General features: G+C 46.2%; 1 protein-coding gene across 1 annotated transcript in view; it reads right to left on the bottom strand.

The window, feature by feature from the left end:
• Positions 1-19,416, bottom strand: part of KPNB1 (karyopherin subunit beta 1) — a 31,956-nt gene extending 12,540 nt beyond the window's left edge. The window contains exons 1-14 of the mRNA XM_077252271.1: positions 19,217-19,416; positions 19,011-19,069; positions 12,476-12,658; positions 12,168-12,368; positions 10,212-10,364; positions 9,504-9,563; positions 9,338-9,427; positions 9,157-9,267; positions 7,947-8,048; positions 7,607-7,831; positions 4,228-4,419; positions 4,014-4,144; positions 3,404-3,551; positions 3,241-3,312 (exon numbers count right to left, since the gene is read on the bottom strand). Of these exons, the coding sequence (XP_077108386.1) occupies positions 3,241-3,312; positions 3,404-3,551; positions 4,014-4,144; positions 4,228-4,419; positions 7,607-7,831; positions 7,947-8,048; positions 9,157-9,267; positions 9,338-9,427; positions 9,504-9,563; positions 10,212-10,364; positions 12,168-12,368; positions 12,476-12,658; positions 19,011-19,069; positions 19,217-19,256 (1,767 nt within the window). The 5' untranslated portion in view covers positions 19,257-19,416. The remainder of the gene's footprint in view (positions 1-3,240; positions 3,313-3,403; positions 3,552-4,013; positions 4,145-4,227; positions 4,420-7,606; positions 7,832-7,946; positions 8,049-9,156; positions 9,268-9,337; positions 9,428-9,503; positions 9,564-10,211; positions 10,365-12,167; positions 12,369-12,475; positions 12,659-19,010; positions 19,070-19,216) is intronic.
• Positions 19,417-23,083: the final 3,667 nt, after the last annotated feature.

Consider the following 23,083-nt stretch of genomic DNA (forward strand, 5'->3'; position numbering starts at 1 on the left):
TTTTTGCGCTGATGATGGCTCGTTTCTTGCGGGACAAAATAACGTTTTCGGCGGTACAATGTTTATTTATATCCGTCTTTTTGATCGCGTGTTATTCCACTTTTTGTTCGGCTATAGTATAAAGCATTGTTGTTTTTTGGCTAGTTTTTTTTACGGTGCTCACTGAAGGGGTTAACTAGTGGGACAGTTTTATAGGTCGGGTCATTATGGACACAGCGATATTAATTAAATGTGTACTTTTGTTTTTTTATTTACATAAAGAAATGTATTGTAACAATACGATTTTTTTTTTTTTTTTTTACACATGTAAATATATATATATTTTTTAAACTTTGTCCCAGTGTGGGACAACATGGATTAAAATGTCAGATTGCTGATTTGACACTTTGCAATGCACTGTGTCAGATCAGCGATCTGACAGGCACTGCAGGAGGTTTGCCGACGCATGCTCTGAGCAGGCGCTTGCAAGCCACCTCCCTGCAGGACCCGGAAGGAGCACCGCGAACATTTTGGATCCGGGGCCTGCAGGAGACGTTTTTTCCGAGTGTGTCAGGGAGCCCCCTCCCTGCGCGATGCTTCCCTATGCCGCCGGAACGCTGCAATCATGTTTGATTGCAGTGTTCGGGGGGGGGGTGTGTTAATGTGCCAGATGTCAGCTGTGATAGTCAGCTGACACCCGGCGGCGCTAGACGTACTATCCCGTCGGTGGTCATACCACCTCGACGGGATAGTACGTCTAATGTCAGAAAGGGGTTAAAAGCAAGATGCCAGGTAAAAAACAAACAAAAAAAAAAAAAACCCACCACCTTCCTAAAAGCAAGGCACCGTACCCCAGTCTCCAAAGTTATACTTGGATCTCAAGACACCCCACCACCACCGCCGAGATTTTATATTTACATCTTATATATTTCACGGGTTTACAGGAACTGGCACAGAAAGTCATTTTACACCAAGCATCAAATATTAACAGGAAAGGGAAAGGCATGCACAACTCCACCTAGGAGGTGATGCAGACTCGTGGATCTCAGTCCAATTACAGACCAGCTGCAGGTCTCTGGACCAGTGTGAGAGCCTCCTAGAATTACATGCAGCTTTTGTGCTCCGGTCAGCAGACCCACGGCCAGGCTATGCATTGCAGTCCTTCTTTGGACAGATTATAATAAATAAAAATTTGGCACTCAACTTTGTCTGATATGAAGGTTTTAATGCAGTCCCAAAATAACATTTCGGTCCCTCAAATGGACCTTTATCAAGTACGTAATCAGACTTTTCTCTGTGGTACTAATAAGTACTGAGTAGGTGTCTAAATCCGTCTGTTTATCAAACAAGGCCTGGTGTGCCTCTCGTTTGTAGCATAAAAAGGTATATATAGGTCCCAAATTCGGATCTACTAGGATTATAATGCGTGTTCTCAAGGGAACTATATTTATAATGGATGTAGCTCAGCGTTCTGTTCCACGGAGAATTTCCCTAGGGACGTCGGTAGGGGTATGCAGTATTTCTTATGCAAATGTCACAGACTCCACCTCAGTGGTGATTCAATGGGCTGCTGAACGGTGTCTTCAATGCAGTGTCCACCGCTTGTTGTGGTGACCATGGTCAGTATTTTCATGTAAAGGTCCCAAACAGTGTTCTCACCCCGACAGCGCCGTTTCGCAAATGCTTCCTCTATGGGGACGCCCCGGGCGCCTTTACATGAAATTACTTTCAGGTATGATTTCATTTGTTTCAGTTTTTTTACTTAGTGGTCGTATCTGCGTTCACAGCAACTTTTAGCACTTATGCCAAAAGCCACAAGTCAGTGTCTGCAGATTTCGGCATCATTTTCCATCACTTCTTATTTTTGCATATATATGCTGCTTATTTTTTGCACAATGCACTGTGACTAGGCACTTTTTCCATTAAAGCACTTGTCAGCTTTTCTATAACATAAGGCAGCTAATTGCACGTGACATTTGATATGGAGGGTGCATTATTTTATGATTATTTTTGGTATATAGATCTGTTTTGTCTGGTGTGTGTATATATATCTATATATCTATCATCAGGCGATTATGAAAGCGGCGATAGCAAATGTGTAATTTTTTTTTTTTTGGAATGGGGCAAATGTGGGATGATTTGAACTTTTAGATTTCCCCCCCCCCCCCCCCCCCACTCGCTTCAATAGTCTCCATGGGAGACTAGAAGCTGCAATAACGCGATCGCCTCTGCTACACAGGCAATGATCAGATCACCATAGAGATCTGCCGGAGACCTCCGGTTGTCATGCTAATCCATCAGTGACCCAAGATCATATGACAGGGTCACTGATGGGAGGGATTAGTGACACGCTTCTGGCGCGATTACATTAAATGCCGCTGCCAGACTGACAGCAGCATTTAACGGGTTAACAGCCGCTAGTAAATTGTGATTCCACCTGCGGCTGTTAAGTGGACATGTCAGCTGTTCAAAACAGCCGGGAAAGATGTGGGCTCAGTGCCGGAGCCCACATCAAAAGAAGGTACACTACATGCGCTGAACATGTTCAGCGCATGTCGTGAAGGGGTTAAACCTGACCTTTAGAGCAATCTGTTCTTTTAATTGGTTGTGAACAACTTTTAAAAGACTAATTAAACATTAATATCCGTTAATTAGAATGGCACTTCCACATTCTTGAACCAATAGCAAAAACTCAAAACCAAAATAAGGATCGAGTAAATAAGAGATCCATATAAAAAAAAAAAATTAAATGAATTACAAAAGGGTTAAAAACAACAACAACAAAAAAGCAAAAATGTCATAGGGGACGCTACTGGGTGAGACCAATGAAGTATGTACCACCATGTTCATTATATCCAATTACAACAAAATTTAAGTTCTGTGACTGTCTCAAAATATAAGTTGAAGTTGTTTCTTTGGTCTTTAACCCCTTTGTGATTCAATAAAATTAATTTTTTTATGAATATCTTCTTTACTTGATCCTTATTTTGGTTTGAGTTTTTGCTATTGGTTCAACTTTTAAAGACTGCATGGAAATCTGCTCCTATTCTACAGGATCAAGTTTTACTTTGAAAGCAATTACAGGAGCAAACATTAATGACTACTTCCTATAAACCAAAGAATGCAAATTGAAAGTCTTCAGAATGTCATAATCAACACAGTAAGCTCTGTGTGGTGCATGAACTAGTCATCCTCAGACTTGCGATTCTCTGACCTACACAGAAGTGACCACAAGGGAAACGTGTTCTGAAGGACACTTACCTGGAGTGTTGCACAGAGGAGTGACTGCAGATCATTAAACTGTATCCTGTCTGATGTGCTCTGTATGTGGGACTGGTAAAAGAAATGAGAGGTGGAAAGCATAAGAACAAGATGTTGGCTCCAAATGAGTTACGTCTCACGCAGCAGATGCTCACACTCCTACCTCCATCTGAAGCACTTGCTGCAGCCTCTCCATTATCACTAAAGTAGTTTTTTGCACAGCCGGGTAGCAATCCTTGGCACTGTTTTTTACTATCTCCATTAGGGCTTCGTAGGCAGAGCTTCGTAGGTTGTTCTGGTGTCCATCAGGTCTGTGTAGGGGAGGAAAAGCAGACTATGAAATTGCAAGTTCCAATATCAACCCACAATAATGTTGCCAACACAAAAAAAAAAAAATTAGGACGTCTTCAGAGAGTCATAATCAACACAACAATCAGAGTGGTGCATGAACTCATCATCCTCAGACTGGTAGGAAGCTACTACACCCAAAGTCCGACGGTCACTAATCAGTGCTGCGTAAAGTCATCCAAAGAGACTACAGTCAAAAGCCAACACATATTATTATTATTATAATAATAATTTTTATTTATATAGCGCCAACATATTCCGCAGCGCTTTACAACTTATAGAGGGGACTTGTACAGACATCCTGGAATGGCACAGACTAACAAAAACCACAGCAATTTGGGTCAACACATTCGAGAGCCTGTAGTTTACCTTTAAACTACAATTAAAGCCTGCTGTGTGGAGAAACAGTCACTAAAAACACTTACCGGTCAGTTGTTTCCAGCAGTTTCTGTACAATCACCTCAAAGGAGCTAGACAAGCAATAGGAGGCCGGCTCTACCTGGTCATCTGTTACATCTGCAGCTTCATATGCAGCCTCAGCCAAACTAGAGAATGCCTAAAAGCAAGCAAACCTTATAACTACAGTCATCTGTATGTACTATGGCAAACACTGGATAGAGACCAGGACAATTCACTTACCCAGCAGACATTTGTAGCCACCCTTGGCTCTGCCCCTAGGCCCTCTATGAGGCACTGCAGTAGTGGGACGAGGTAGACATCATTGATGGCTGCCTCTGGAAGAAGCTCACATATTCTTCCTACAGTCCAAGCCGTAGTGTCTCTAACGACCACACTGGGATCCTTCATTAACTCAATGAGAGTGGGCATGGCCTAGGATAAAATAGAGGAATTGCAGAGCAGGAAGGCAAACATCTCTTGCAAATTAAAAGATGCCATATTTGTATTTAAAGGCTTTGTACATTACTAGGACAACCCCTTCTTGAACTAAACATTTGGTCCCAGTAAAATTAAAAAAAAAACACAAAAAAAGTCCATACTTCACCTCCCATGACAGCGCTGTCCAAGTGGTGTTGGCACTAGTGTTCCCGGGGATCTCATGCGGTTGTACGACACGTGAGCCTGGCGCCCAATTAGCACTGGGGTCACGGTCCATCTTCGGACACTTTGAACATGAAGAGGCAGTCCACGCTGCAACTGATCTCAGACTTACTCTTCATGTTCAAAATGTTCAAAGGTAGGGACAGTGACACCAACGCTGATGGGGCACCGGGCCCCACGTGTCAACCGCATGAGAGCCCCAGGACCGCGAGTGCAAATACTGCTGGAACAGCACCGGAGGCGATTACAAGCTTTATTTTATCGCGGCCAAACATTTAGATCAAGAAGGGGTTGTTAGTGGACAATCCCTTAGATAAGACATTAAAACAGCTGATCGGGCAGGGGTGCCAGGTATAGCACCTTCAGTCTGGTACCGATGACCCATCAATATAAAAGTACTGAACAATCCCTTCAAAAGGGGTTGTCCACTACTCAGACAGACTTCTGAATCCCAGTTTACTCCCAGTAATACTTATTCTCTCCCTTCCTCTGGACAAATTAAGACATCCTGAGGAAGAGAGCTGCGCTATTAGGCTGAAAAGATGGAGTGACAATGTCAAGTGAGCCCCGGAAGAGCAAATGCCAACACTGCTGGAAAGGTGTCTGAGACGAGAAAGTGTTATTTTACTTGAGAGAAAGATTCAGAAAAGGTTGTTCGAGTAGTGGACAACACTAAGTTTCATTTATTACCCTTCATGTACATTGCCATCCTAAACAGAGCAGTTTAAGTTTATAGATCAAAAGGAATATCCATCCAAATAGGCCATCTCCATATAACTGGCAGCTTAACGGTGACAAATACCAAAGTAATGATGTTCTGTACATGCGCACATGAACACTGCAGTAAGTCACTAGTCTTTATTGATCATTCTTGCAAGTGGTGCATAATGCCACAAAGTGATTGGCAGCAATCAGACAGCACTTTGAGAGCTATGAAAAGCTAATTGCAGTGAATGTCACCTTTACAAGGAGGTTTAGACTTCGTTTAAGGCCGGTTTCACACATCAGTGGCTCCGGTACGTGAGGTGACAGTTTTCTCACGTACCGGAGCCACTGACACACGTAGACACATTGAAATCAATGCATCTGTGCAGATGTCATTGATTTTTTGCGGACCGTGTCTCCATGTGCCAAACACGGAGACATGTCAGTGTTCGTGGGAGCGCACAGATTACACGGACCCATTAAAGTCAATGGGTCCGTGTAAAACACGTACCGCACACGGACGTTGTCCGTGTGCAGTCTGTGTGCCGTGCAGGAGACAGCGCTACAGTAAGCGCTGTCCCCCCCACATGGTGCTGAAGCCGCCATTCATATCTTCTCTGCAGCAGCGTTTGCTGTAGAGAAGATATGAATAATCCTTTTTCTTGTTTGTTTCTCGTGTTTAACATATAGATCCATGTCCCCACCCCCCTCCCACCCCCTGTGCACCCGCCCGCTGTTATTAAAATACTCACCCGCCTCCCTCGCAGTGTCCTGTCCGCAGCTTCTCCTGTATCACGTGGGGCCGCCCATTACAGAAATGAATATGCGGCTCCACCCCTATGGGAGGTGGAGCCGCATATTCATGACTAATCGGCAGCCCCACATGACCGCTCATACAGGAGAAGCCGGCGGAGAGGATGCAGCGAGGGAGCCGGGTAAGTATTTTAGTAACAGCGGGCGGGCGCACAGGGGGTAGGAGGGGACAGGGATCTTTATTTTAAACACGAAAAACAAAAAAAAAAAATTTTTTCATATCTTCTCCAGCCCAGCGAACGCTGCTGGAGAGAAGATATGAATGGCCGCTTCAGCACCAGATGCAGGGGACAGCGCATATCTCTAGCGCTGTCTCCTGCACGCTCCGTGTGGTACCCAGTCGGAAAACGTGTGCCGCACGGATGGCCTACGTGAGCTCACGGACACGGATAACTCCGGTACCGGAATTATCTGGACGTGTGGGACAGGCCTAACACTGCTGTTCAAATGTCTTCAGACAGTCATAATCAACACAGTCTGTTCTGCGTGGTGCATGAACTCGTCATCCTTAGACAGTTACGTTTTACAACTAAAATCAAAGAAAGCACCAACCTGACAGCTGTATGACGACTAGGCTATCAGCAGCATTAGAATATTTTACATTTCTGTTGTATTACACATGCATCAGCAATGCCATCTTTACAGACTGTCATGTCAAAATTTAGAACTATACACTATTCATTTGCAATTGCTTAGTGTGGTACACAGTGGGGAAATATATATCATAAGACCGTTTAAAACGAACCGCAGAGCCAGAGTTGCGCAGCGCTTCCTCTCTTCTTAAGGGTATAAACCTCAATCCATCCTCCCTATAGCGGGGGTGGAGAGGACCTTCCATCGCCTGCGGTCATGGGGGCTGTAGTGACACCAATAGGTTGGGGCCTCTGTCCATCCAGCTAAGGGTTTTGCGGCCCCGGAGGGGAACATGAAAGAAGGACTCCATGTGCTCACCATTTTGTAGGGGTGGGAAGATCGGGACCATGAAGGAACCGTCGCCCCAAAGTAAGGTTATGCGTGCCCCAGTCGTCGCAGGAGAGGGAACGGGGAGATATACTCTGCGTTCTCGCCTGTTGATGGTTCGGGGGAGAGTGGATTCTTGAAAGGGACCATCGCCCCTTTCACTGTTAATTAAAAAATAAAAATTTACAGAAAAACAACAAAAAAAAAAAGGGAAAAAGATTGAAAATAAAAACGTTGGGGGTCTGAAACAGACCCAAGTGCCTCTACAGACACTACGCAAGAACTGGTTGAATTTCAGCCAGCGAGAGGGTGTACACTGCAGAGGAGGAGTTAATCTTTTTTGTGTTCACTTAGTGTCCTCCTAGTGGCAGCAGCATAACACCCATGGTCCTGTGTCCCCCAATGAGGCGTAGGAGAATTTCTTTTTTTTTTTTTTTTTATAAAAAGGACATAAGACGAACCAAAAAAGGAAAGCACTAACCTGTATGACTAAGGGCTTTAACTGGCAGGCTTCCGGACCCTCGAGTATACTTCCAAATGCCATGACTGCTGCATCCCTGTTGCGCCAGTCTGGGTTCTTGATGTGTTCTTTAATGAATGGCAGCACGTGGGGGACAGTGTCATCTTCACAGCACGTAGCAAGCAGCATGAGGCATACCCCAGCAGCCTTACAGGGGTTCCAGTCATCGTCGTCATCATTCTCATCCTAGTAGCAGAGATCAGGTGGTTGGATACTGACAAGATACAAACCCTTGCAGCATTACAGGCTTTTATGTGCCAAAATGTTTAAAAGCCGTAAATCCAAAAAAAGAAATATTCACCTGTTTCGTAAGAGTCTGTGTCAGTATGGGAACAAGGTACTGCAACGCCCCTTTAGCATAGAACTTGCTGGTGTGTTCTGGCGGTCTCCCCTGTTCAGCAGCCTGAAAAACAAATTATGGCAGCAGTTATGCACTATGTAACGTGATGGAATTTTGGCAATTGCAAGATTTCATGAAACTACAGCAGACCAAAGAAATGAGCTGTAGTTTCTTTACTTTTACAAACAGGGGCATAACCACCCTTTTTGAGCTAGGCATTTCATCTACATAACTTCCCATGGGCAGGTGTCTGACCAGTCAGGCCTGGGTCCTGCTCTGCCTTTACTCACATTGAGGTCTCACAAGGTGAGGTTTTGATACTGGAGACAGGATCGGACCGTCCTGAATGGGTACACCTCGTCGCGGTGGGATAGCTTCTATGATTTTGTTAGTTTTTTTTAAAATCATGATCGTACCAAATACCCCATGTTATATACATGTATTGTTACCATTTATCACTACAAGATGTATGCACATTTTGATTTTTTTTCTCGGGTTTTAAGTGCAAAGTTTTAAAGAAAGCCATGATGGTGGAGGAGTACAACTATACATCTATATATCTATATCCCAGTTTAGTCAAAATCCCAATTCTCAGTCTTCAGACAGTCAGAATCAACACAATATTTTATGTGTGGTGCATGAACTTGTCATCCTCAGACAGCACAGAAGAGGGCTAGATCATTAGAGTCATAATAAAACAAGGCATACGACAGACTCACAGAAATAAGCAACTGCCCAATTCCTAAACCAATACTTCCCAGTGCACCTGTTCTAAATGCTGACCACCCTTTGCTAGGATCATATGTGCCCAGTTTCATGCAATGAGACACTATTAATCTGGTTTAAAAAGCACTTGGTAAAACATGTCTGTCTTGGGAAAGGAGTGAAAAAGGGTATGAGGCTCTTCCATGCCATGTACTCCAATGGACTGGTGGTTCAACAGGTAGTCTGCAGAAAGGACCTTAAACTAAAGGAACCCCATGAAATAACCAAATAACCCTATAGCGCCATTTAATAAGAGCAATTCAGACCCGGTGAATTGGGCTATAATCACAAGCAGATTTCTTACAAAATTTCTCCATCGTGTACGAAACTAATTTTTCTGCACACAATTTGCTGCAGGTGATTTTACCATTAAAAGTGATAAAATACGACTGACTTGAAGTGTTACCTCAGATGCTTCGATTGCCAGGTCCATCTCCTCATCGCATACGTTGGACCAGAACTCTATTCCCTGCAGAGCCACCTCATCTATTTCATTCTTCATTGCCTCCACGGTGATCTGAAACACAAAGTCTGTCACACAATGCTTATGTGGTACCATAGCCCTCGTTATCAGCCATGTAACTCACAGCAAATAGGGCAGGTCCCATGTAGGTTTCCATATACTGGTAATAGAGGGACATGATCTTCACCAGGTTCTGTAGAGCAGCTACTCGCACCTAAAAACCGGAGACCATGTGGTAAGCAAAGGTGGCGACGTCACATTGATAATGTGTCTGTTATTCTGGAACTCACCCTAGTGTCGGGACACTGAGTTGCTTCACAGACCACTTGCATAATATAATGCCTTTCAGACTAAAGAGGACAAAAGAAAATAGTAAAGGGCACACAACTAGTATAGACATCCCAAGCGGCAAGATTGGGGGGTTACCACTAGAGTTGAGCGATTACGATCGGCAGCGAATATTGTTTTTGTAGTATTCGTCGAACACAGCCGAATGTCATTCGAGTCAATGGGAGTAGAAATTACCAAATGTGTTAGGAACCGAACATCAAACATACATTCAGCACAAATAGGGTACAAATATGGCAAATTCAGATTTGGTGACCAATTTCGAACAAATTTGCTCAACCCTAGTTACCACCTAAATGTAAGATGGTCTTGTCATTTCACAAGTCTTGGGGCAGCAAGACATTTTTGACACATCTAAACATTTTTGATCGTTTTGAAGATGGTTCAAGTCGCCTTGCTACAGCATGAGTGCTGTGTGACTTTGTGCCCCTGACTGACTGCTGAAGTCACTTCCTAAGTCAGCAGAGTGAGCCATCAGACAAGCTCTGCTCCAACAATAGCGGCTTCATGCACTGGGATCGGATGCTGCCAGTTCAGCAATTCCACACATTCTTTATGTACTGCACCCGGCTGGCTAAAGGCCAGCCGACAAATGGTTGAGGGCACACTCCCCGACATTACAGGTAGAGGATTCAAGACCGCCCACTAACCTCTTTATCAAAGTTAGATTTGGTGAACTCCAGAGAGTTGAGAAGAGCATTTGTGGCTGCAAGCCTAACATTGCTGCTGGGCTCCTCTTTCCTCATACCCTGGATGATAGCAGTCAGGATTTCATTGCATTTGTGTTGGAGTTGTTCAGGGTCCTTAATAAAAAAATAAATAGGAAAAAATTATGAAGACACTACCTACAATACAGTAAATGCTTGTATAATTATAGTGGCAAAATACTGCCCAGAGAATGGAATATGTAAAAAACTGTCACACTGACATGGAGATAACTGAACTCAGTCACACTCGCCTACTGGCACCCGCCGGGATACAGTGCAGGCCGCTCCACGTAGGGACAGTATACAGTGAGGTCACCATTTCACCAGCTGCTGGACCACTGCGGCCTGTGATTGGCAGCAGCAGTCAGGTGATCCGATCAGTGCATCAGATGTTTTAGGATACTGTCCTTAGTCACCTGACTGCTGCAGCCAATCACAGGCCACAGCAGTCAGGTGGCTGGGAGGACAGTGACATCACCACATGCTGTCTCCGCGCAGACTAAGGAATTATTTACCTGTCACCTGGGAAGTTTTATGTTCCTAGAAAAACATTTTAATGGTGGAAAATATTTAGAGTTGAGAACATGGTAATAACTTAATATAATTTGCTTGAACGTCTTCATGTATTCTAAGGTCCCACATTTGCATGCGTTCTGACAGAGCACGCTGTCACACCCTGTCCCAGTATTTGCGACATGCTTGAGGAGCGCTGCCTAAGCCAGACCCATCACACCAGAAGCCGAGAAATAGGCTAGGAAGCTTCTTCCAAGTAAGCCATTAACACCGGACTATCCCGAGTACAATAGTTCTGATATTTTACATTTTATCAAAAGACATTTCCCCCCTCCAGACATTTTTTTCCCCTCCTTTACAAGAGGTCATATGGTCACCTTCATGGCTAGGACCCTTAAAGTCAATGGCACTAATCCTAGAAAGGGGCCATATAACGCACTCGGTCACCAACTTGATTTTATAAGCTGTCAGCTGCCTAACTATATTGCAATTATCAGAATTTTAATAAAAGCGTAAGAGTTTTCTAAAAGGTAAAATGCCTTAATGGCACAGCAAGTTATACATGCATCCAGCCCCATACTGAATAGCGGGGTGATCATTAGACGTCACATGGAAAGAGGTGGAATGTTAGTTAGCCTGCTTACAGATTGTCTTGATGGATTGTCCAGTATTCCTGCTCTTACCATGTCTGCAGGAGCATGCATGTAGGTACAGTGCCCGGCACAAAAGGCTAGCGTATCAGGGATGCCCAACCTGCAGGTCACAATTACCCCGCAATTTCATTCTGTGGCCACCCCTGAAAACTCTGGGCACAGACATACTGGTCAATAACTGGTATGGCGGAGTAATGTGTTGTGCTGGAGCTAGGACTGCTATGTACATAGGGTGCAGTGTGTGGCTCCATATATTGGAAAAGCTGAGGTTGAACGCTGCCCATGCATGTGTGCGGCTTTTGTCCTAGTTAATGGGATTAATGCACCAGTCAGATGTCACAGCAGCTCAAAACTACAATGGAGAGAGAATCATGCATGGTCTCTTTCCTTACTAGAGTGTGGGCAGGGATGATCTCCAATTATACTATTACGTTGAAATTCTGGAATTGGAACAGGCACATTAAAAATATATGCCCTAAGACCCAGTTTGGTTCAGTTTGACAAGCTGGTCCTCAGAACAGAATAGATGCCTCCCTGCAATAAACCGTAATTTGTCAGTGCATGCTAGCAGCTCAGCCAAGATGTTAATGAACTGGCTGACAATGGGCTTGAGGACTGTTTCCTATAACTGCCAGCAGCCTTGTGAGCAATTCTGAGCCTTATCAGAAGGAGTAGAAGAAAGGAATGTATCCACAAGAGTCATGTCAGGTAGTCATCGAGTCACATTTCTTACAATGTCCTGGCAGATGTACCCAATGGCCTCCAGTGTAGATTCTTTCATGTGTTCTGTGCTGCTTGGGTCTGTGACATTGGCAACAAGCTGTGGAATAAGCTGAGGCCATTGGTTGACTGGTATCTCCGCACACGCTATCCCCGCCACGCACTGTGATGCTGAGCTAGGCCTATAGCTCTCAGTACCTAAAGTTCGCAGCACCTGAGATACAAAATAAAAAGTTTTATGTAGCATTAGTTAAGTATGAGGAAATGGAAGGATGACAAAAAAAAAAAAAACAAAAAAAAAAACAACTGATCCGAACTTACCAAAGCCTTAATTTCCCGACGGATGTTGGCGTCAATTGCCAGCCAGCGCTGTTGGTATTGGGTCTTCACATCTGGATCTTTTGAGGTCAAAGAGTTTTTAATCTGCAGACCAGATGCAACTCTAGCTACCTGACTGTTTCCAGGATTTGCAAGGACTTTTGAGAGCTCCAACAAGAAGGTGGCCTATAAAAAAAAGACCAAACAGTAAGAATCGAGGGTCAAATAATCCATCTATAAGCCCACAATAAAGAGAACATGGAGGAAGCATGTCAAAGTTAAGTCCCATAGATCCATAAAGGCTCCATTACTTTACGAGGGGTTTTCTGCTTTGTGAAAATCCCTGACCCCAGGCTAGTCTGAAAAAAAATTGTAAGAAGCTTACCTCACCCTCCACAGGTCGAGCACCGAGTCTCCACCACTGCTCCCAGGATTTGGTATTGTCTATAGTATTAGTGTCCAGTTGACAGCGCTGCAGACAACATGAGACACCAGGAGCAGTGGCAGAGACACTCGCTACACTTGCACCTTCCCAGGTCCAGTTTCTTGCTTTTAAATTGCAGCAAAGGACAGGGGTTTTCAGAAACAGAAAAACCCCTGTAAGTGAATGCAATGCAACACATGAGCTTGTCAGATTAGTATTTTTGGTCCTTACGTCAAAATGGACTATACAAGGACCAAAGCAAATTAACCGTTTTACCCACAGAACAATGTTTTGAGGAGGGGATGGGAGTGGTGTGTTTAAAAAAAAAAAAAAATGCAGGGGGTTGCTGGCTAAAGCCGAAGTTTGTGAAACTCGAGTTAATCCTGGTGTGATGTACTCTTGTACAGAATTTCTTGCAAGCAGAATGAATACCTTGCAGAAAAGTTCTGTTCCTGTGTTACTCCACTTTAGTGAGGAGACAATGATAAACGGTCTGAGGAGCGCAGGAAAGACGCAGACAAGAGATGGGGTTAAACTACAACACGATCCTCCGTCGACCCGTGTCGTGGTTTAACCCCATCTCTCGGCTGTGCCTCTTTCCTGCGCTCCTCAGACCGCTTCTCATGGTCTCATTGCTCTCCCATCCTCCATTGGAGGTTCTCGGCTGGAGCTGCGGTGGAGCCCCGACATTCTGCCCACCCCTGGGCTGCTTCCTAAGCGCTCCTATATGACCGCTCATCACTGACTCTCACTCCACTTTAGTGGGCTCTCTCTTTCTACATTTGCCATAGAAAGAAGTCATTTCATCCTTGCATCAATGAGAAGCGCAACACTTGTAAAAGGTTTGGTATTTTGGAGCACCAGAAAGTGGACTCGCTCGATTTCTGGATTTTCTAAGTCAAGGTCCCCATCTGCGCACACTATTTTCTGAGTTGGAGAGAGACAGATTTATGTTGTAATTCTCATCTGAGCTCACCTTCAGTCCCCTACATTAAGAAATGAAACCGTGTCTACTGCACAATATAGCGCATCACCTGGACTCCTAGATGACGTTAGCATACATAGGCCTCCTATGCTGGGAGTGAAAGGGAGCACAGAAGGATTAACTAGTTGGAGTTAGTCTCTTAAAAAGGGAACCTGTCACCAGGTTCAGCTGATAAGAGATACGGTGACCGCCTTTCAGGGCTGATATACAGCATTCTATGATGCTATATACCTGCCCCAACCAGACCTGCAAGAGAAGAAAACTAAATTATACTCACTCGCAGGGAGGGGGCTGGGCGGTCCGATAGACGCTGGTCTTGGTCCGATGCCTCCCATCTTCTTACAATCCATGTCCGGCTTGCTTCGTGTGGATGACACGTCTCCTCGGCACCACACTCCTGCGCAGGTGTACTTCTCTGCCCTGTTGAGGGCAGAGCAAGGTACGGCAGTGCGCAGGTGCCAGGAAAGGTCAAAGCCTCAGCACCTGCGCACTGCAGTACTTTGCTCTGCCCTCAACAGGGCAGAGAAGAACGCCTGCGCAGGAGTGCGGTGCTGAGGAGATTGTGTGGATGACACAGGGACGCATCATCCACATGAAGCAAGGAGGACAGGGATCATAAGAAGATGGGAGGCGCCAGACCAAGACTTGCGATACCCCTCGGACCAGACCGCCCTGCAGGCGAGTATAATAAGTTATTTTTCTTCACTTACAGGTTGGGGGCAGATATACAGCATTATAGAATACTGTATATCAGCCCAGAAAAGTGGTGGCCGTATCTCTTACCGGCCAAACCTGGCGACAGCTTCACTTTAATGCGGCCCAAACCACAGGCAGCATGAATCGCAGCCTGGCTTGCACAATTGCTATTAATCATTTAAATACACCTTTCCACCTGCTAGTTTTCCCTCTATCTCCACCTCCTCTGGCAGCTGTGGCATCAGAGCCAGAGAATGGTGGGGATAGATGGAAAACAAGATGTATATAAAATGATTGGCCCTGCCGCGAAGCACAGAGTGCCTATACATTTGGTGATTAAGCCTTCCACACATGGCTTTTTAGAATAGTGAAAGATTCCCTTTACGTTTGTTTTCAGTTGGAGTTATCCATTCCAATTACAAAACCGCAGCATAAAGTAGTGAAACCTGAACAAAGAATATTCTTAATTACAGAACTACTGCATGAAGCAGCAAGCCGAGATCTTGGCAGCCTCTGCTTCAGCTAATGCCAAGGTTCATCTTTAAATCAGATAACGGATTAGAAAACGCCCGTGCTGGAGATGACATTCAAGAGGCTGACTACTAAACGGCAACTTAACGTCAAAGTCTTGTGTGCCCTCATGTAAGGAAACTAAGAGTGGGCGAGGATCGATTCAAAGGACTTCCCGTCTTAGCCGAGCCGGTAATCTGTGGCCAATGAACAGGACAACTATGATCCTCTCACACAACAGCAGTCACCGCTCTTATGATTAGCCAGCCTGGCGCAGGGTCACATGTACATCATTCCAGGCTAATCAAAAGAAGAGCTGCGAATGCCAGCAGGTAAGAGGCAGGTCACAACTCCTGGGTCCAGTGGCCACAGATTACGGAAATGTCCCATGGAATGGGTCCGGATAAGCCATTTCCACACTCTAGAAAGTTACCAATCCCGCACACATCCCTTGAAGAGTTGATTGATCAGACACCTGCCTTAATCCAAGTTTTCTGCGCGGGGAGTATGTGCACTACACATGATATTCTACTGAATATTTCATGAAAACTAAACTGTTTATCTAATATCTAAAGCCTATTAGTAATAGCAGCTATAAACACTAAGAGGAGAATTGAAAAAAAAATAATGCAGATCTCAATGTGTAGACTTCCCCAATTACCATACCAACAGGTCACAGTGGACTACACTAAACGAAAGTTTCATGCTCTGAAGACCTGCCCTTTTAAGTCCTGAGCATGTCCTATACTGGCAGCAGCAGTCAGATACTTGATAAATTTGGACACCTCAACATAAAATCTAAATCTGCAGAGTGAGGAGACGTATACGGTCACAATAAAGTCCACGTATGTGTAGACATAGCTGGTACACTGGGGTGCAGTTTGGACTTGTATAGGGCATCTGTCCACACCCAATCACATAAGACTGCTTGATTTTTCTTATAATTCACCGAGTCCATTGTGTACCGGCATCTGGACTTACCTGTGGGTCTCATTCATGTACAGCAATGTTTCCCAAGAAGCTGCCAGACTAGAGATGCCCCACTGTCCTCAATTAGGAAGAAGCTGAGCGGGCAGGACAGCAGCAGCACAAGCACCCTGCCAAACATTGCTTGCAGCTGTAATTTCCCGTGCTGCGCAGTTGTCATGGCCGACACAGGCTTCACCCGCTTCCTAGGAGGACAGTCCTAGGACTCAAATGCTCACACTCCACTCTTGGCCCAAAAAGGGAACCGTTTCTTTTATTTATTTCCTGGTAATGCAAACTTTATCCAACAGGAACTAAGATGGAGTGGCAGCAGTTCTCGGAAGGAGATTGGCCTCTTGAAATATGGCAGCCATGAGATATACATGACATCTTATCAGATTTCATGCGTTAAAGGAGTACTCTAACCTTAGAAAAGTTACACAGTCACGCCACAAGTGTCTGATAGCTGTGGGTTACAGAGGCATGCACATCAAGCCCCAGAACAGGGGCCCAAGAGGAGCTGTCAAAAGCCACTGGATCCAGGTGTAGAATGAATAGTTGGTCACACAAATGGCTTTTTCCATTTGCTTATATAAAAATTATTAAAACAAATGAGCAATTGTGACAAGCAGAAAAGAGACTAGCACCAATGCAGGAGGAGAGTATAGATTATTCTTCATGGCGCCCCAAAATAACTACGCAGGGCATGTCCAGAAGAGAGGGTTTGTCAGTCACAACTCACTTCCAACCCGATCAGAGACCCTAATCCCAGTAAAGTGTCACTTACTACTGAGCATGTACACAGCCCTGCCAGTGAGTCGGAGGCTTGGCTTACTGGGCTGCTTGTTGCAGTTTTGATAAAATCCTAATAGCAAAATAACTCCTGCGTTATAGCACCTGATAGCAACAAATCTCCTATAGCTGAAATAAAGCAAACAATACGGTCAAGGAGGTAATGTGATGTATCCTATGGGATTGGCTTAGAAATGGCAGGATTTGGAACTCCACTTGTATTGACTGGCTGCTTATAAATAGAAAACTTTAGTAACTTTAATAGATAGCACTTGGTCAGGGGGAACCACAGCCAATAATAGATAAAATTAACAGACCTAAAGAGCTCAAACTATCATGTAATATGTGTAATGCTAATACGTCCATTAGTGGCTGTGTAAGGCTACGTTCACATTTGCGTTGTGCACCGCAGCGCACAACGCAAACAAAAACGCAGCAAAACGCATGCACAACGCTGCGTTTTGCGCCGCATGCGTCCTTTTTTTAATTGAATTTGGACGCAGCAAAAATGCAACTTGCTGCGTCCTCTGCGCCCGGACGCGGGCGCCGCAGCGACGCAAAACGCAAGTGCGACGCATGTCCATGCGCCCCCATGATAAATATAGGGGCGCATGACGCATGCGGCGCCGCCCGCCGCTGCGGCGCCCGCCGCTAATGTGAACGTAGCCTAAGAGCTACAAGCTAGTATGCTCGGGTACGCACACCCCACAAATAGTACAATGCACGCAAACGGGAGGACGCTCCCACAGCACATCGCCGGCTTTACCAGGACCTCCGCAGCATCTATTGCCAGGATGGAAGCTGCAACTGAGCCAATACAGTACGAACCATATTTGCACTATTTGTGGGGTGCGTGTACTCGAGTAGATTAGCTTGGAGCTCGCTCAGCCACTAACGTACATATTACCTTAGTTTGAGCTCTTTAGGTCTGTTCATTTTATTATTGGTTGTAGCTCCCCTGACCAAGTGCTGTCTATTAAAGTTTTCTATTTATGGGCAGCTAGTCAATACAAAGGGTGTTCCAAATCCTGCCATTTTTAAGCCGATCCCCTGGGATACATCACTTTACCTCCTTGACCATATTTTGCATTTGCTTTGACAGCGAGAGGATATTTGTAGCCATCAGGTGCTATAGTGCAGGAGTTCAGACAGGCCAGCACACACAACCTGTAACTTCCAGCAGCACCAGTGGGTTGTGTGTGTGTGTGTTCTGGTGAAAATCTGCTGCAGATCTAACAGTTCTCTGAATGCTGAGCTTTGTATTACCCGGTCCACACCACTGATGGGTAGCTCTGTGTACACTGTGCATAGGCAGAAAGCTGCCAATCAGTGGTGGACAGGATTATACAGGGCTACTACAGGGCAGCAGGGTGAATAGTCTTGTAGTGATAATCTCTTGCAGAGAAATTATCAAAACTAGAGCAAGCAGCCCAGTAAGTGACACATCACTGGAATCGGGGTCTCTACATCATGCTGCTCTTAGATAAGGGGTGAGATTCCTTTCAACCAAACATTGCAGCCAGCCCCTTAATGCCTGACCACAGGGTGCAGCACTGGTCTGAGCGGGCACAAATATGGCAGCTTTATAGCCACATTCCGCGGGTCACCGCTGGGGCGTACTATACATAGAGCCTATGGTAAAGCTGATGTGTTCTGTGCTGACAGCATCCCACCAGGTGGTCTTAATACACAATAGCACTGTATAAGGGGCCACCACCAAGACTCCTGCAATCAGCATACACGAAAACACTCAAGATGTCAGGCTGTTGCTGGCGGGAGAACTACAACTCCCAGCACGCCCGGCGGCCCTGTCCCACATGGGCTTTGCTTCCCGGCACTCAGTACTAGGCCGCTCGTCAACCCAACATGCTGAGACACCTCCCCCTGTGCCGCTCCCTCAGCTTCGCCCTCCCATTGGACAGCCGCCACCCGGCTCCAGCTCTCCTAGCGACCTTATTGGCTGACGGCTTGTGGCGGGCAGGTTAGGCTGTGCATTGGCGGTTAGAAGAGGCCCAAGCACGGCCCTTTCCTAACACACGGTAGCCGGCAACCTGCCACCCCCACCGTGCGCGCTCTCCGCCCGAACAGCCCGGGACACTGCCCTGGAGCTCCCGGCCACGCTATCCCCGTGCACCCGCACAGTCCCCGGCTTTTCCCTTTATTACCTGGTTTTCGATGGCCGCCTGCTCCAGAAACTTCTGCGCCGCCTCCAACTCATTGCGGTCTATGGGAGACAGAGAGCGTGGCACAATTAGCCCCCATTCCGTCCAGCAGGCCCTGACTGCTGTCACACCCGGGGTCCCAGCCTGCGCCCATTACACCCAACCCCGCTAGTACTTGGTCTCCCAGGCGCCACTGCCCGCTCACTCACCGGGAGATACGGTCTTCTCGAGGATCGTGATGAGCTCCATGCGGGCGGTACCGGGTCACTGCTCGGGCGCTGCCGGGCGGTCTGCCGGAGGGAGGAAGGGAGCGTGGCGCGGAGGGATTTAGGCGCGCGGTGCAAGAGGGGTGGAGCTCGATGGCGCACTGATATCTGCCGGATCTCACTCTACGCACAGCTTGCTGATTGGTGACGGGCACGCTGCGGCCCTAGTCATGCCGCTGAGGATTGTGGGATGGAGGGGCGGGATCTCTGTGTGTGCTGAGACTGAGTGCGGCGCTTATCAGGGCCACGTGACTGCAGGTGCCCTGGGAGCTGTCACTGCTGTGTGTGGAGGGCTGCAGTAGTGCGGTGAGGAGGGTGGGCCGGACAGGCAGGAGTGGGCCACATAATGTGCGGCTGTTTCCGGCCTCTTATTACTGGGGGCTTCCATTGCCACAGTCAGACCTTGGAAAGTCTCAGGCCTATGTGCACACGGTGCGGATTTTGCTGTGGATCTGCAGCTGATTGGACGCTGGGGATCCGCAGCAGTTTTCCATGCATTGTACGGTACCATGTAAACCTATGGAAAACAAAATACGCAGTGCACATGCTGCGGAAAAAATGTGCGGAAACGCAGCGTTTATTCCGCAGCATGTCAATTCTTTGTGCGGATTCAGCAGCGGTTTTACACCTGCTCCATAATAGGAATCCGCAGGTGTAAAACCGCAGGTGGAATCCGCTCAAAAACTGCGGTAATTCCGCAGATTTCCTGCGGGTTTACCAAAATCAGTGCGGAAAAATCCACACACCATTCTGCGACGTGTGCACATACCCTCGTGGGTACGTGCACACGTCGCAGAATGGTGTGCGGATATATCAAGATTGTGTCACTATGGGCATTGTCTGTCACATCTGTAAATGTTTTAAAAGAAATGCAGCTATGTGATTGAATGCATTGGGTATACAGTATTTTAATCTTGGTTACAAATCACCATTTGTATATTCGCCATTTGTACATTTGAGGCAGCCAAAGTTATGGCTCTCAAGGAGAGAAACTAATATAGTCGACAAAGAAATATTTGTAATGAACTACGGAGCTAACAGCATTGCTTTATCAAATTTATATGAAGTGTAGTGTGTCCAATGTGAGCAACTAGGCAACACAAATAGAAGCTTTTTAAGGTACACAAATGTTATCAAGTCTTTGACATCAAGGATGTGGTTTCACTAATGTGGGGTACCTTTTTTAAAAATATACTAGTGCCATTGCAGGCCCCTTGCCCAAAATTCACCGGCCTATAACAGTACAAAGCACGTTCACCCTGGTGATCTAGTGGCAGTTAAACAAGAGACATTGCAGGAGACAGAGTTAAGAAGTAAGCCCAATGTAGTCGTGTGGGTCACCGAGACTTGTAATGCAGTGCATGATCTGCCAAACAATTCCCCAATGGGGGTACCTTTTTTAAAAATAGATTAGTGCTGTCACAGCCCCCTTGCCCAAAATGCACTGTACAGAGCACGTTCACCCTGGTGATCTAGTGGCAGGTGAAGGACACACTGCAGGAGACAGACTTAAAAAGTAGGCCCAATGTAATGAAATGCCCAATTCACCAATGCGGGGTGCTTTCTTTACAAATTAAAATAGTCCCATCACAGCCCCCTTGCCCAAAATGCACCATACAGAGCACGTTCACCCTGGTGATCTAGTGGCAGGTGAAGGACACACTGCAGGAGACAGACTTATGAAGTAGGCCCAATGTAATGTAAAGCCCAATTCCCCAATGTGTGGTCCTTTCTTTACAAATTAAAGTAGTCCCATCACAGCCCCCTTTGTCCAAAATGCATCGTACAGAGCACGTTCACCCTGTTGATCTAGTGGCAGGTGAAGGACACACTGCAGGAGACAGACTTAAGAAGTAGGCCCAATGTAGTGGTGTGTGTCTCTGAGACTTGTAATGCAGTGCATGAGCTGCCAAACAATTCCCCAATGGGGGGACCTTTTTTAAAAATAGACTAGTGCCAGCACAGCCCCCTTGCCCAAAATGCACTGTACAGAGCACGTTCACCCTGGTGATATAGTGGAAGGTGAAGGACACACTGCAGGAGACAGACTTAAGAAGTAGGCCAAATGTAGTGGTGTGTGTCTCTGAGACTTGTAATGCAGTGCATGAGCTGCCAAACAATTCCCCAATGGGGGGACCTTTTTTAAAAATAGACTAGTGCCATCACAGCCCCTTGCCCAAAATGCACGATACAGAGCACGTTCACCCTGGTCATCTAGTGGCAGGTGAACGACACACTGCAGGAGACAGACTTAAGAAGTAGGCCCAATGTTATGTAATGCCCAATTCCCCAATGCGGGTTGCTGTTTTTACTAAATAAAATAGTGCCTTCACAGCCCCCGTGCCCAAAAATTCACCGGCCTATAACAGTACAGAGTACGTTCACCCATTCATCTAGTGGTTGTGGATGATGAGGATAAGGAGGAGGATAACAACAAACAGACCAAATGTGGAAGCGTATATCCATGTGTGGTTGTGAAGAGGTGCATGAGAATACACCTCCCCAAGAGAATGTATTTGAGGTTATGTTTCGCTGCTTTGACTTGGTGGTGTACAGAAGTCTTTCCCAATCCAGCCCTTGTTCATTTTTATAAAAGTCAGCCTGTCAGCATTTTCAGTTGACAGGCGGATGCGCTTATCTGTGATCATTCCACCAGCGGCACTAAAAACCCTCTCTGACAGAACGCTAGCAGCAGGGCAGGCCAGGACCTCCAAGGCGTAGAGAGCCAGTTCATGCCACGTGTCCAGCTTGGAGACCCAGTAATTAAAAGGCATAGAGGAATCACGGAGGATGTTTGTACGATCCGCAAGGTACTCCCTCACCATCTTCACAAACATTGCACTTCTTGTGACAGCACCCCTTGCCTCTGTGGCGTCACGATGGGAGGGTCTGAGAAAACTGTCCCAGAACTTTGCCATTGTTCCCCTGCCTGAGCTGGATTGTACTTCTGTCTCTCTCGCTTGGACTCCTTGGTTGTACAACAAACTCTGACTTCTGCTGCCAGCGTTCTCACATGGAAATTTTCTAAGTAATTCCGCTACAAGGGCCCTCTGGTACTGCAACATTTTAGTACACCTCTCTGCCTCTGGTAGAAGAGATTGAAAGTTCTCCTTGTAGCCTGGGTCTAGAAGTGTCACCAACCAGTAATGAGTGTCACCCAAAATTTTTATAATGTGAGGGTCACGTGAAATGCAACGCAATATAAAGTCAGCCATGCATGCTAGACTGCTGACAGGCAAGACTTCCGTGTCCTCACCAACAGGACGACTGACCATGCTGTCCTCATCCTCCTCCTCCCTGTACTCAGGCCATCCCCGCTGAACAGACGGTATGACAGCTGTGTTTGTTGTACCATCTATAGCGCATGAAAGTAGCTCCTGTTCTTCCTCCTCCTCATTGACTACCAATTCACGATGAGAAGACATGAGGCTGGGCTGAGTGTAATCCCCCTGTATGGTTCCTTGCTCCATGTCCTCATGCTCTGCCTGCAATGCATCCTCTTTAATTGTGAGCAGAGAGGTTTTCAGAATGCTGATAAGTGGGATGGTTACGCTAATTATGGCGTCATCGCCGCTCACCATCTTGGTGCAGTCCTCAAAGTTTTGGAGGATGGTGCCTATGTCGGACATCCATGTCCACTCCTGAGGTCTTATATGTGGAGTCTGAACTGAATATCAACGGCCTTGTTGATGTTGGTAGTCAACAACTGCCCTCTTCTGCTCACAAAGCCTTTCCAACATAAGCAGTGTAGAGTTCCAGGGCGTGGGGACATCACACACCAGCCGGTGAGCTGGAAGCTGCAAACGCTGC

This window comes from Ranitomeya variabilis, chromosome 4, assembly GCF_051348905.1.
Source record: "Ranitomeya variabilis isolate aRanVar5 chromosome 4, aRanVar5.hap1, whole genome shotgun sequence".
Taxonomy (NCBI): Eukaryota; Metazoa; Chordata; class Amphibia; order Anura; family Dendrobatidae; genus Ranitomeya; species Ranitomeya variabilis.